The sequence below is a fragment of the Xiphias gladius genome, chromosome 15, assembly GCF_016859285.1.
Source record: "Xiphias gladius isolate SHS-SW01 ecotype Sanya breed wild chromosome 15, ASM1685928v1, whole genome shotgun sequence".
NCBI classification, from domain to species: Eukaryota; Metazoa; Chordata; class Actinopteri; order Istiophoriformes; family Xiphiidae; genus Xiphias; species Xiphias gladius.
Window position 1 is genome coordinate 5,604,517 of NC_053414.1, and position 14,237 is coordinate 5,618,753.

At 44.6% G+C, this 14,237-nt stretch overlaps 1 protein-coding gene across 1 annotated transcript in view; it reads left to right on the forward strand.

Moving 5' to 3' along the window:
• Positions 1 to 14,237, forward strand: part of cacna1ab (calcium channel, voltage-dependent, P/Q type, alpha 1A subunit, b) — a 187,309-nt gene that overhangs the window by 153,706 nt on the left and 19,366 nt on the right. Inside the window, exons 41-45 of the mRNA XM_040146391.1 lie at positions 2,080 to 2,096; positions 3,147 to 3,243; positions 8,027 to 8,132; positions 8,553 to 8,660; positions 12,051 to 12,154. Coding sequence (XP_040002325.1) covers positions 2,080 to 2,096; positions 3,147 to 3,243; positions 8,027 to 8,132; positions 8,553 to 8,660; positions 12,051 to 12,154 — 432 coding nt within the window. The remainder of the gene's footprint in view (positions 1 to 2,079; positions 2,097 to 3,146; positions 3,244 to 8,026; positions 8,133 to 8,552; positions 8,661 to 12,050; positions 12,155 to 14,237) is intronic.

Genomic DNA, 14,237 nt, shown 5'->3' on the forward strand with positions numbered 1-14,237 from the left:
TGACACTGATGTGTTCACCTTTAATTCAGTATTACGTAAAAACCAGACTCTACAACTCCAGTCAGCCATTGTCTTTTATTTCTGCTTGCTGTCTAATTTTTGCCTGGACAGAAAATGGTCGAGCGATGTGCATTGTTCTTGTTCTTGTCTGGGTTTGGGTGAGGGGTGGAGCTGCTTTAGCATGGAGACACTCTCCGAGCGGGTTTGGCCTGAATTCTGTCACCACGCTGACCTTCGTAGCTGTTAGCCAGGCCAGTGTCGTCAAGGCTCAGGAGTCTGCGGGCCTTGGTTACAGCCGCTCTCGCAGCGGATTCCACCGACGAACACGAATTAAACCAGCTGCTGCTGTGGTCGGTTTGAATGAAAATCTGCAGATTCTCGTGTCTCCATGGTGGTTTGTGAACCACTGTGCTAAACAGTCTGTGATATTTTAGCTCCAATTTTAAAGCCATTATGGAATTGTAGAATCTTATTCTGATGGCTGATTTGTAGAAAAATAATACAATCCAAGCAGAACCGTGTCCTTTTTAATACTACCGCCAAAAGTCCGAATTTTTAAATCCTACATACGGTGGCTCTAAGGATTCAGGGAATCAAAGCAAATTGTTAGGCCTGTTACAAGCTCTTCATAAAGAATGCGCACAGCGCTCCTGCGGGCACTGCAAAGTGTGTTCCTTGCACAGTAAAATATGTATAAAGTCCTAAATTTGTGCCGCATTTTTAAAATTTGCAGCAATATCGAGCCACTAGAACAAGCAACAGCCAGCAAAGAAGTTATTTTCTGCAAACACAAATAAAATATAAAATTTGTCTTTTTGTTTTTTCAACCCGCGGGGATCTATTGTGGCGTAGAGTGTGTTTTTCATAGTATAGCCGCAGTCCCGGACCGCATTGACATTACTGCCCCTGTGTGAATTCGTTGAATAAGCAGAGAGCTTGTGTATCCCGCATGCCGGTGCTGGCACACCTTGAGTGGAGAGTGTAACAGGCCTTACGGTAACATTTTATGTTCATTGTTACCTGAGATACTATAATAATATGGCCAAACCTGCTCTGTTTGTGGCTCTGGTTTGTGGGGAAAGAAGGAAAGGGGCAGGGTGTGTGTGTGATTTGGGGCAGCGATTCTGGACGTAAAAAGGTCTTGTGTCGACCAGGTACCTCTTGATAAAAACCACCTGTGTTGACAGATGCTTGTGGGAAGAATCACTGGTCATGACATCTGCCCTCGCTTTATGACTGTCAGGGTCATTTGAAGGTGCTGAAGTCTTTTGGCTTAAAGAAAAGAAATGGTTAAAGGGCCAGATCACCTAAATCATAAAAAAAAAAAAACTAAAAAAACAAACAAATTCAGTTTACCCCTGATGATATGTAGCCACGCAGATAGTTTCAGTTGTATTTGCTGAGGTTTCGAGACACTAACCACACCCGCGCTCCGCACAAGCAGTCGGATGTCGTCTGCTAAATGCCACGGCGCCCCGGTGCCCTTTAAACTGCAAGAGCTTGCATGAATCAGGCCGTCGCATTTCTTGAGCCAATAGTGCGCGGCCCGGTAGAACTCGGATGCATTGTCGAATTTAATCTATTTCAGTTCAACAGAACGAACAAAAAGGGAAAGATCGACCCAACATCCTCACAGTTACACGTGTATGACGGTAAAACACAAATGCGTAGGAGCTCCAGCATCTGGGAGGAGTGATACCATTAATATAGCAATAAAAGTGAGTTATCTGGAAACACATTCGGTAGGTCTACTTTTTATTATTTACTTCTACTTTTATTGAAGTAATTAATCGATTTAAAACAAAACAAAAAAAACCACACCATCTGCCTTTGGATGCAGATTTCTGGCGCTGTGTGTTCAAGCCGTGCCGCTCGGCACCAAGCGGACGACAACACAATTTCCTGGAGAAGCGTCTCTCCCTTTGCTTAGCTACAGCGGCGGTCGTACTTCCCCGTGGTCGGCACAGCTGTTTCACGGCAACGAGACCGGCAATGTGACCGGCCGACAGTGTATTTATTCATCTCCACACCCCTTTGATTTATATTCCACTTCACCCAGCCCTTTTTCGCGTTGCGCAGCTGCACCCACATGAACCGTAATATAGTGGGTGCACTTGGAGACACCCACACAGTCCGTGTGCCTAAGGCCCACCGCCTTGCACTTGCAGTTGTGCTTGCACGATTTAAGTAGCGTCCTTGTCCCCTTGAATGTGTTTACAGCGACGTCTGTGGATTATGCTGAGAAATTAGTTTCCAATCACCTACATTGTAATTGAAGGGGGCGACAGAAATCTCAGAGTCTTACGTGGCATCGTCAAATAGCTAGACACCACAGGAGGAAAGTGACCAAAGATTTTTTTTTTTTTTTTTGTGATGTTGGTGAACTGACCTTCTATAAAACCAAGACCTAGCTGATGGCAGCCTTCCGTCATCATCAGGGAGGGCTCCCATGAACATCTGAAGGCGCGGCCGTGAGCGGAGGCTCCTGGTGGACACGCAGCCTCAGTAATGGACTGCATTGACTTGTCATTGTGACTCACTCCGATCTCTGCAGCGGTGCTTTTCTTTGCCTGCTAGAAGCCCCGCTGCCAGTTCTATCCGAGCGGCGAAAGAGGGCAAAGACCAAAAGAAAACCCCAAATCCCCTTTTCACCTCGCATAGAACGGTATCTCAACAACTAACGAAATAAATAACACCTCCTCCAACCCTCCCCTTCTTCCCCAACCTTCCTCCCTCCCTCCCTCCCTCTCCTCTCCCGTACTTTATGATACACCAGACTAGAAGCCACTTAACACACCCCCCCGTTCTCTCTCGTTCTCTTTCTTTCTCTTTCTCTCACCACAGCAACCACATATCCACAGCGATCAAAACAATAACCTTTGTGTATTTGTTCCCCCTCCCCTCTTCCTTTCCTTTGTCGGTTTCTTCTTGTTTCTCCTCATGTCTCCTCCCCAAAACTCACCTCCTTGCATCTGCGTCCTCCCCCATTCATTCTCCCCCTCCCCACCCCTCATGGTTTTTCCTTCTTTTGTTTTCATGTCGTCCGTCTCTGTTTGTTCCGTCTGGTGTGTGTGTGTGTGTGTGTGTGTGTGTGTGTGTTGGCGTGGGGATGTTTGAATGCATGTGTGTGTTTGTGGCCACCCCAGCGGCCGGATCAGTTACACAGACATGTATCAGATGCTAAGACACATGTGTCCGCCGCTAGGCCTTGGGAAGAGGTGTCCCGCCCGGGTCGCCTATAAGGTAGACTCGCCCCCCACCTTACCCCCGCCACCACCACCACCCCTCTTCCTTCTCTCGCTCCCTTCTCCCATCTTTCTTTTCTTCCCTCTTTCCCCTCCCATCTCCGTCCTTAAACCTCCCCATCGCTGGGGAGGAGAACCTCTCCCCCTCTCACCTGCTGAAACCTCCCCGAGCCCTTCCTCCTTCTCCCCCTCTCCCCCTCTCCTCCACTCGCCCCGCCCCCCATGCCTCCCTCCTCCCAGCGGTGTTCTCCTCATTGTCTGTTAGTGGTGGTTGTGGTGGTGGTGAGCGCTGTCCTCTCTTCTCTCTCTCCGCCCGCGGGGATGGAGGGATGGGCTTTTGTCGTGCAGTGAAGTGAAGTGATAGTGGAGTGATAGTCGATCCTCTTTCTTTTATTTCCTCCCGTCAGGCCGCAGGAGTAAGGGAATGGAGGGGGCTTTGCCAGTCCCTCTGCAACCTGCACGGACGCATGCACGCACGCACACATGCATACACACACCAAATGCAGTCAGAAAAACATAGATATAGCACAGATCTGGCAAAGAAGTTCCCCTTTTCCATAACAAATTAAGGAACTTAGAAAGCAAGAAAACTTCCTCTGATATTTTTTTTAATTGATGCTTGCATATTTAACTCCATCTTGCAGTGTAAGCACATAAAGTATTAACTAAACTTCCATGATAATCCTGTCTCTACACCCTGTTTTGTTCATCTGATATCAAAATAAGCTAAAAAATTTAAGGCAGAAAAATCTTTACTGTATAAATAAAACGTATTATCCGGCCAGGTTTTTCTCAACATGTGTTACAGGCATGATTATTTGCGGTACATTATAAAAATTACATCCTCTAAACGACACCCAGGACGCCAGGACAGCCAGTTGGTGGTGGTCAATACTGATACATGGAATTCTGTGAGCTAAAACGCGAGAGTTTACACGAGCCATTGTTTCGCAGTACGAATCATAAATGATCTATTCACTGGGAAAAATCTCTAGTGTAGATTCAAACATACAAAACATCATCCAAAGTGAGATTATTTGAACCAGGGTTACATTCACACAGTGCAACTATTTGCTTACGATGCAGGTACAGAAGGACTGGCAAGGGTGTCTGTCTTTAGTCCTCTGAGTCTCTTATTCCTGTGGATGGCACTGTAGTGCACACATACACGTGCCCACATTACCACACACATGTACACACTGTGCACATACAAATGATAATGATCCATAATAAAACGAGTAGGAAAAGTTCTGGCCCTTGTAGTTTTTTGTCTTTTTTCAAGATGCTTTTTTTTTTTTTTTTTTTTTTTTTTTGACACCCCAGGAAACTTCAGCGTCTTTGGCTTCTCTTTGCGCCTCAGACCACCAGGGTAAAGATGTGGGTCGAGCATTTCAGCATTCGCTGTGTCTTTGTCTTGTTGTCCACTCTTTCTCTCTGTCTCAGCAGAGTCCTACTCTGCCTATCTCCTCTGTCATTCTCTTTCTAGATGACATCCAGATTCACCAACGTAGTACTGGAAAGATGATTTGGTGCCTTAGGTGCTTCAGGGAGGCGCAAAGACTCCTGTAATTTGGCTGAGTGTGTTTGTGGTGCTAAGAGGCTCTGATAAGTGTCAAGTGTGTCCATCAGCTGTGAAAATAATCTACTTACGCTAACATCTTTGCTTTCACAGTTGGAACTTTTAAGATGCAGGGCCCAATAGTGTTTGAATTTATGTGATACAAGGACTGATACATTCGCAATTTTATTATTGATATAAAAATTATATTTAACTCCGTGCCTTCCTTTTGAAAAGTGAAAAATAGACATGATATACATGAAATCTGAAAAATAAAATATCGTGAAATTGGCTATATTTTTACTTGAACCAGGAATACTTGGTTCTATGGACAGAGTTTGGTCAGAACCAAAGGACCACTGAGGTTTGATACAGTTCTACTCAGATCCCTTTCCCTTTACTTTCCTAACTTGCAACTGACATTACCTACGTAATATTAACTATGAAGTATTATTACATGAACTATATCAAAAACCCTATGTGAAGACAGATTTGCTGTGTGTGCAGTAGATCCACAACTGGAACAAAACGAAAATATTCCTTTGACCAGCACCTAGCCTGCCGCGTATTGTGTGTGGTGAGTGAACAGAGTGACTTTGATCAAATACTGCAAACTCTCCGTTGTGTTAATCTTTCGTTGAATCTGGGTGTCAGCAGCCCACTCGCTCCTGTCTCTCTACCTTGTTTTTCTCACTTTGTCTTTCTTCTTTTCTCCTTTCTCCTCCTCTTTCTCCTGTTTTGCTCTTCTGTCTTTTTCCTAAGTTTTGCAATTTTGTCTTTCTCTCTTCACTCCTGCCTATCAACTCTCTCAACCTTCTGTCGTTCTTCTGTCCTTCTACCTCTGCGTCCACTTGTCTGTCAGCAGTCAGCTCGTCTTCATTCCATCATAGCGTCCCTCTGTCCATCCGAGCCTGCACTGTCTCTTTTGAGATGAGAAAGTCCCGATGTTTTGTGTCGGAATAGAGAGGGGAAGGTTATACATCTTTAACCTTTTCGACACTGATCACCTTTAATATTTAGGCAAAGTTCTTGATCTTACGTTTAGTGGACACTAGGCCTCACCCGTAGTGGAAAAACTAGTTTTGATAATAGAGTATCGCTACAGCGCCTTGGTTTTTGAACTTGACCTTTTCATAGTAAAGTTACGTCAGTGTTGTTTTTAGTCTTCGTCTTTATATCTTGTCTTGTTCTGTAATTTTCAGACTCTCTCTTCTCTTTCCTTTCTATCTACACACACATACTCAACTTCTCTCTGTTACTTCCAGTTGAAACACGTTCTCTTGATTCCTCTTTTACTCTTTCAGTGTTTTCACGACCCTCCTCTCCCTCCTCATTCCCTTTTTATCTGTAACTACATCTCATGGCCAAGCTTAGATTCACCTAGTTTAAGTCGACTAACTGCTCTCCTTACCATGTGTCCCCTGTGATAGACCCCCCTCCCCTTACCCTACAGTACTATTACTACAAAGTCTGGTTGGTCCAAAACAAAAAACAGGACATCAATCATCTCTTTTTGATCTTCTCTATGATTTTTTTCTTCTTTCAGGGAATGCCACAACTCTAATCCTCTCTAACTCTGAGTCCCCCTTAAGACACTGCACCCGTTTGGCATTGAGAGAGATCTTGACTTGATGTGAAATACTACCATCGCTGTCCATTTTGACTTTGATTAGGGGAACCACGAATGTAAAAAAAAATGTAGAGAGCAAAAGAAAAAAAGATAAGAAGTGAATCTGTCAATCAGTAGGATCAATCCAATTAGATTGAGGATACTCTCTTTGCGCGGATGCACGGCTGCTTGTATTGTGAAAGTTGGTTTTGAGGGAAAGTGGGGGGTAGTGGGCTGGGTAGGTGGGAAGAGTTGGGGCTTAGATAATGGGAGTGAAGTAAAGGCGTGTTGCATGCTCTGTGTCTGGGTTTGTGGTATTTTTCTAGAGGGGTGTGTTGTGTTGTGTTGTGTTATGTTGCATGCAACCCCCCGCGCTCTATGTCGCATGGCTATGGGCGACATTGAGCCTGCCTGCCTGCCTGCCTGCTGCCTGCCGAGCGCTGTGGATGTTGGCCGATGCCCTCTGCCCGCAGCACACTTGGCTTTGGGCATGCCCGACACTCGCACACACTCAGGAACACACGAGCACGTACACAACCCCACCGCCATCGTACTACCGTGCTTGCCATCGTGAGTGCCCAACGCTCATGTTCGTAGGTAAATCTGATGGATGCCAACTGGTCAGGATAGGAACGGCAAGCGGCCCCAGGTGCCCCAGCTTGTTTCGTTCTATCCGCAGGTTTCTCCATTGGTTTTACCTGGTATAGACATGTAAAGACAGGGAACCTCCTAAAAGGTAGGGGGAGCTCTATAGCAGATGCCTCAGTTAAATTAAACAGCAGTCTCCTGAAAAATAGCAGAATTACACCAGTGATACTGTTATTGTTCTCCAGTCAACCTATTTTGTCTCCAAAGGACTCCAATTAAGCGCCCTTAATTGCAGTCTGTGCAAATAATTGTGTGTAAGTGGGTGGGGAGGGATGTCGGGGTTGGTGGGGGGGTGGAGGGTTGGTGTATGTGTACTGTTATATATATATCTATATCTATATGTGTGTAACAACAGAGATGTGTAAATGCGCCAATGCATTCACACATTTAGGGAACATGGGCACAGGTTGGGTCGGAGGCCATTTTGGCTCTGATTGTTCTTCCTTGTGGTTCTCGGCTCTCACAGTTGCTTAGCAGCAGATGGCCCTCATTGGATAGCTGTGCTGTCACGTAGAGTATCACTGGAAAAACAGGAGACGCAGGAACTCACCTTCCTTCCCTCAAGCAAATGCTCTTGCACTTGCAATAGCGTGCACTAGTAAAATGACCCAAAAAAAGTGTGCAGCAGACTTAGCACACAAATGCTCAACAGTCACTCAATCTATCACACATTTATCAGAGAACATTTAAAACTCAAGTGCCTCTAGCTGAAATTCACTGACTTGACTTATGCTACATTGATCAGATTTGTATCTGAAAGTATTTCAGTGACACTTAGTCATCCTTGTGACCATTAAATGAAACCTGGACAAATCCAGTCCAACCCTCGCCGGCTGTTGTCTATGGAGCTCTCTCAACCCCGCCCCCAACCCCTCACCCCTTCCCCCTCCTGGAGGTTCAGGCACACCACGCTTTAGCGAGGACACATCCCTTTCTCATTCTCTCATCCTGACTGGCTCTCCACAGAGGCTGCTGCGCATGGATCTGCCGGTTGCAGATGACAACACGGTGCATTTTAACTCCACCCTCATGGCTCTGATCAGGACAGCCCTGGATATAAAGATTGCCAAGGGTACGGCCCTAGAGTTCTATCACCCCTTTACTCTATCTGTTCATCTCAGTTACTTTACTGTCTTACATTCCTGGGATTTCCTGGGTAATGACTTATCACTTCTCAGATTCTCAATGTTTCTCTTCAACTAGAATGTTTTTAGATTATTGTGGCAAATGTGACTAAAACTCTGCCAATTCTGACACTAACAAATTGCTTTTTTGTTTTGTGTGTATGTGTACATGCGTGAATGGCTAAATATATTTCTTTTGGGATTTTGTGCCATTTTGCCTCCTTTTTGGTCTGCACCTTCTTTGCCTGTGTTTATGTGTGTTGGGTGTTTGCATATGTTTGGACGTATGCATGCGTGCTGTCTGTCTGTACAAATGTTTGATGCGTGTGTGTGTGTGTGGGCACTCTTGGTCGCGGGGTGCTGCCCAGGTGGTGCAGACAAGCACCAGATGGATGCAGAGCTGAGAAAGGAGATGATGGCAATTTGGCCAAACTTATCGCAGAAGACACTGGACCTGCTGGTTACGCCGCACAAGGGTAAGTTGTGGGAAGACGGCGCATAGTGATGTGTATGTGTCCGATCACCAACTCACCGAGAGGACAGCTTCTACCAGTCAGTGTCATTCACTGCTTCGCATCTCCTGATCAGGCTACTATAACACAATCTCATATACTGTACATACATACATCGGTATGCATACATACATACATCCACCAGTGTGGATTCTGTACATCCATACATCCTTCCAATACTGTGAGCAAAATATCTCAGCAACTACTGGTAAATAGGGTATAACGAATTTATAATTTTGGCGACTCCTTGGCTCATCATATAGCATTGCCGTTGGGTCAAAATTCCCTTTGACCAACACTTGATCAACGACAAAATAAGTAAAAGAAAAACTGAGGTCATGGTTTCCATAATGTTGGCTGTCAGTGTCTTTTGTGTCTAGAGCATGAACCCAAGTGGTTTTGGTGACCACCTGATTTCTAGTGTCACCATCAAGCCATACCTCTAAAGTACATTATTGTTCCCAGGTTGATAAACCCTCTGATAATAGAAAATCAGTTGCTATATTGTTTGTTCTTCTCATGGAGATTGTAGCATTTGGGGGGCTGCTGTTGTTGTTTATAGCCATATCCTCCCAGTTTACGGGATGCCTAATTCTCTGTCCTCTGTGGTCCCTGTCACTGATAACTCCAGTGACTCCAGACACATGCTACCTCAGTAACTCACTGAGTTTCCCCAACCAGTGAGGAGTTACTTGAAGCTAAACAGTAGGAGTCACCAGTGCCTCAACAAAGACATGCCCCCTCACTGGCTTCCTACCCGTGAACACAGCAACTTGTGTTTGTTGGAAGGCCCCTCTTACCCAGAGGTACTGTTGCAGCACAGGTTGTACTAATTAAATTATTTGTTACGTCTAGGACAATTAATTACCACTAAGCCCTTGAGGCTATACCAGCTACTAACAGGCCACATCATATGAACTGAATGCCAAGGTTACTAACTGTAAGAAAGATTAGGGGCCTACCCTGAACCCCAGTGAGCCTGCGTTGCTCACCATTCTCTTGCTTTACCGACGTTGCACTGAGCATGCCATTGGTTTTAATTCATATAGTTTAACAAGTAGACACAGACAGGCAATGAATCAAAATACTTAAGGGATGTGGGTTATGCTTCATTGTCCATTGCAGCCTCAAAGAAGAGTTTCCTCGCTTTCAGCAGGCTCTCTACAGGCTGACCTTCTTGATGTTTGGCAACCAATCGACAGAACAAATGACAACCCATGACTGTGCCAGTACGACTAATGGGTACTGAACAAAGAGCTCTACAGTGGTGCCTGGGAATTTGGTGTCTACACCCTGCTTCCCCAATTTTGATAAAAATTTGGAAGGGTTGAGGCATTTTATTCTGGATTCTTGCTAAAACAAAGAGATTTTTTTGCACCAACGGCCAGACAGTTTTTTTTCAAATTTAGATGGACAATGCATCTTGTTACTCAATCATCTCCCGCATCATTTGCGTTTCACGGATAAACATCCCACACACAAATGCACCGTACCACACATGTACCGTAGGCACGCCAGCACACACCTGTACACGGACACACAGATCATATCACAGTGGAGACAGTCGCGCACACACCCACACTGCTGATCGTTCCACCCGTTCAGTCAGTCCTGGTATCAGGGGGTGCCTCCTATAGAAGATCCTCTATAGAAGTCTTTTCACTGCAGGAAGAATTTAGATGCAAATACATTAGTAAAATACATTTAGGCTGATAAATTAATATTGCATATGAAATGATTGTGATGAATCAACATTTTTCAGGTAAATCTGTTTAGAATAAGATCATTTAAGTGAATTTAGTGTTAACATGATTACAAACTAGTATAATTATGCATGATTAGCAATGACTTCAAGTTGTTTGGCTAAATGCGTGGCAGTTAAGATATGCGTTGTCATGTCTTATTGCCCAGTAATGTAATAAGAGAATACGATATGTGTGGTCATATCTTAGTGCACGCTGATAACAGTTTTAATGCTGGTAGCCATGCCACTTTGAAAAGGGCGACTCTCATTCAGTGAGAAAGTAAGCTACACAGTGACGTCGTCTGACAGCCAAAACAAAGCTCAATATTTTTCTGATTTTAAATGTTCGTGTTCCACCCAAACTCTGGGGATACATGTCCGGAGTTTTTTAGAAAAAAATTGAGCTCCTGGTTTCCAGGGATCATTTGACCAAGGTGTCCATGTCTTTCTTAGTGAGGTGGCTACATAGTCCTCAGGGTTAATATTAAGATTTAAGTTTAAATATATCCAAGTTTTGATACTGTTAGAAGATAGTATAGTAATAAGAGAATGTTAATTGTAGAGAGATACATACAGCGTCTGCCTGTGAAAAGACTATTGGCTTTGTTGTGTTAATAACTGTACAGTGTTGTAATGTATTTGTCTGTTGTACACCAAGCGAGCGAGGTCAGCTCTGTTTCAGTTGAGGCCGCACAAGGAATGTTCAGACAGTGTTTATCAGTATTCATTCCAGGCAACAAAAGAGCAGTTAGTTTTCGTTTCCACCTTTTCTCGGAGGTAAACCAGAAATCTGCCTGCCGCACTCAGTGCTCAGAAACCCATCACCAGCGAACCGACAGACTCTTTCCTTTATCTTGCCTTATTATTCATATACGTGTACATTATATCGTCTGATTACAGTAAAGTGGTCTGAAAAAATGTTTGCCACATGAGCGTCTTAGGGTTTTTAGAACTGAGCTACATACAAGAAAATTAGAATAAAAACGATATCGTCAATGATGGAAATGGGCTTAAGCTATATGTAGGAAAAATCTATTAGCCGATGAAAATGAGGGGTTGTGACTCAGAGGTTGCATGCAAGCATGAAAGTAAGTATGTTTGCATATATGCTATAACGAGACGTACAGTAAAACATTTCAAAGTGAAAGAGGACAGGGCCATTGTGTCTGAGATGCCGGCCAACCAATCGAACTTACTTTTAATTAAGTCTGTCGCTCTAAATATGCCTCTGTGAGTCTGGGAGATGCAATGACGTTAGAACACTTATTTTGCTGCTTCACTCCTCCAACACAGTGTTATTGGTTACCACTGACCAAATATCCTGTGGCTAAACTTGCTTCTGTCAACTGAAGATGGAAATACCTGGACCTACTTGAACTCTTAGTTCAAATTCTTGATTTTGGAGCTCAGGTCTGCGCCTCAGTGGACTGACATGAAACAGAACTGTCCCTACTGCTGGTGTATTCTGCATGTTGTCGTGAATTTCTTTGTGTAAGTGGTCTGTATTTCAATCTGTGCATGCGTCTTGTCCCCCACTCCCATTCCCCCCACGGCTCAGGGTCCCATCTCACTCGGGTCTAATCTCGCAGGGTAACTTGTCATTTTCTCAGCAGCCACGGACTTGACGGTGGGCAAAATCTACGCCGCCATGATGATCATGGAATACTACCGGCAGAGCAAGACGAAAAAGCTGCAGGCCCTGCGAGAGGAACAGGTAGACTCCATCCCAGAGAAATTCGCTGAACGCAAAAAGACCTTTTTTCCTTTTTCTTTTTCTCTTCTCCCTCCCCCTGGCCCCCACTGCCACTAGATTTAAATCCTGTATAAACCCCCAACGGCATTTCCAAAGAAAACCCCCCCTTCCTCAGGTGATCCCATCACATGTTTACCCGAGCCTTACCTCCCTCTCAGCCTGCGCTGTACCCTTTATTGGCATGCTACCTGAAAATGTGCCTCGTCCTTTTTCTGGCACCGTGTTGCTCCGTTGGCCAGCCTTATTCTTTTTACTATGCTTGCTAACAGAGGTTAGGTATCTAGCTGTTTCACTTTTTCTGGCTAATTAGCAACTTCTCCCTTCCCCACCGCTTCAAGTCTGCTTTTTCTTTTCACCATGGGCTGTTTTGAATATGGCGAGGAGGATTGGATGTTCTGGAGGTTTACTAATTTACAACCATGTTTTTTGTTGTTGATGATGTTTTGCATATTGATGATGATGATGACGATGATACCACATGGCCTTACATTTTGTTCAGTGTCAGTGCTCTTCCCCTCCTGTCGCTGAATGCCTTCGAGATGCACTCGCTCCCGCTGTCTCTTTTCAGTCGACACTGTGGACGTGCGGAAGACATCTCTCCACTCACGTAACACCTCCTGTTCACTCAAGCAAGTCATCCGGTTGGTTTGGCGCTCGATCTTCAATTTGGCGTGAAATAACGAAGTCCAAATTTGTTAATGGGATTATGGAATGGGGTCAACCTCGTCCGTATTGACTGTGACATGTATTGAAATGGGATTTCCGTTTTAGCAGAACAAAGGAGTGCAATGGTGAATGGAGAGTATGTTAGTCTTCCTTCTCTCAAACAGTGCGGCCCCGCAGTTACAGTATGTGTTGGTATGTTCCTGAATGCAGCCATCCCACTGGACTGAATGGACAGGTCCACACAGGCTCTCTCAACATCAGCAGCGCACAAGGACTTTAGACAGTCTGTGTGTCTGTCAGTTTGTCCCACCATCGTGTCTCACTTCATTCTTCCTCTCTTCCACTGTGGTCTTTTTGTTCGTAACGCCGTAGCACTTTAAAGAAAGAATCCACCCTAAAACATCATTACACTGTAATTAGGCCTTTACTTGTTTGCTGTTTGATGAGTTTTCCTTCTTCGACACAAGTCGTTGTCACTGTCTCGACATGTTGAGACGTTTTCAGTACAGTTACAGTGGAGTTTCGTGGCAGAACAACTCTTCCTATCCATGATACAATAAACAAAGATCCAGTCAGAAGTACCCTAAACAGATCAGAGTACAATACAGCAATAAAACGTGTTGTGTTCTGAATAAAGGCCGTGGCTGGGATCATAGACACACCCCAGTGTTTAAATGAGATGGCTCGTTTAGCGCATTTATGTGCCCACATGCCTGCCTGTGATTTAAAGTAGGGATGAAAAGTTAATGGTAACATTTATACCTGTACATGTTAACAAAACACACAAAATCGCAGAGTATAGATTTAGTTGTTATTACCGTGACGTCATTATGACAGTGACTGACAATAAACGAGGGGGGCGCTATACTTCCTTTGCACCATATACGTGGAGGGGATATAACAGCATCTTTTCATCATGGCAGAAAATGGAGAAAGCAACACAAAGACAGAAGCAAAGGATTGTAGCCCTTCTCAGAAAGTATAAATTACAGAGGTCCTTCAGCTAAATAGGCTGCATGAAAGGTGCCAGCAGAAATGTGTTAGAAATCTGCTGAAGTTGCTTTTAAACAAAGGCAGGAAAAAGGCTGCAAAGTTAGGGAACCGAGACCAAGACTACCACTCTGATCACACAACAGTGTAGAATCAAGGGGGTGGATATTTTCTTTAACTCCTCATTTGTTGTGCTCGTCTCTCTCCTCCTCCCTCTGTGAATTCAACGTGCCAAGTCGTGTCTCAGCTCTCAGTGTTTGCTGAGCTGCTGTTGTGTCTCCGATATTTTGCGGTTTCCTCTTTGTCTGCGTTCGCTCTGTTCTCCTGATTCTCGGTTCAGTTTTGGAGTCCGTTGTCTGTAACCCCTCGTCCCTGTCTTCCGTGTCGC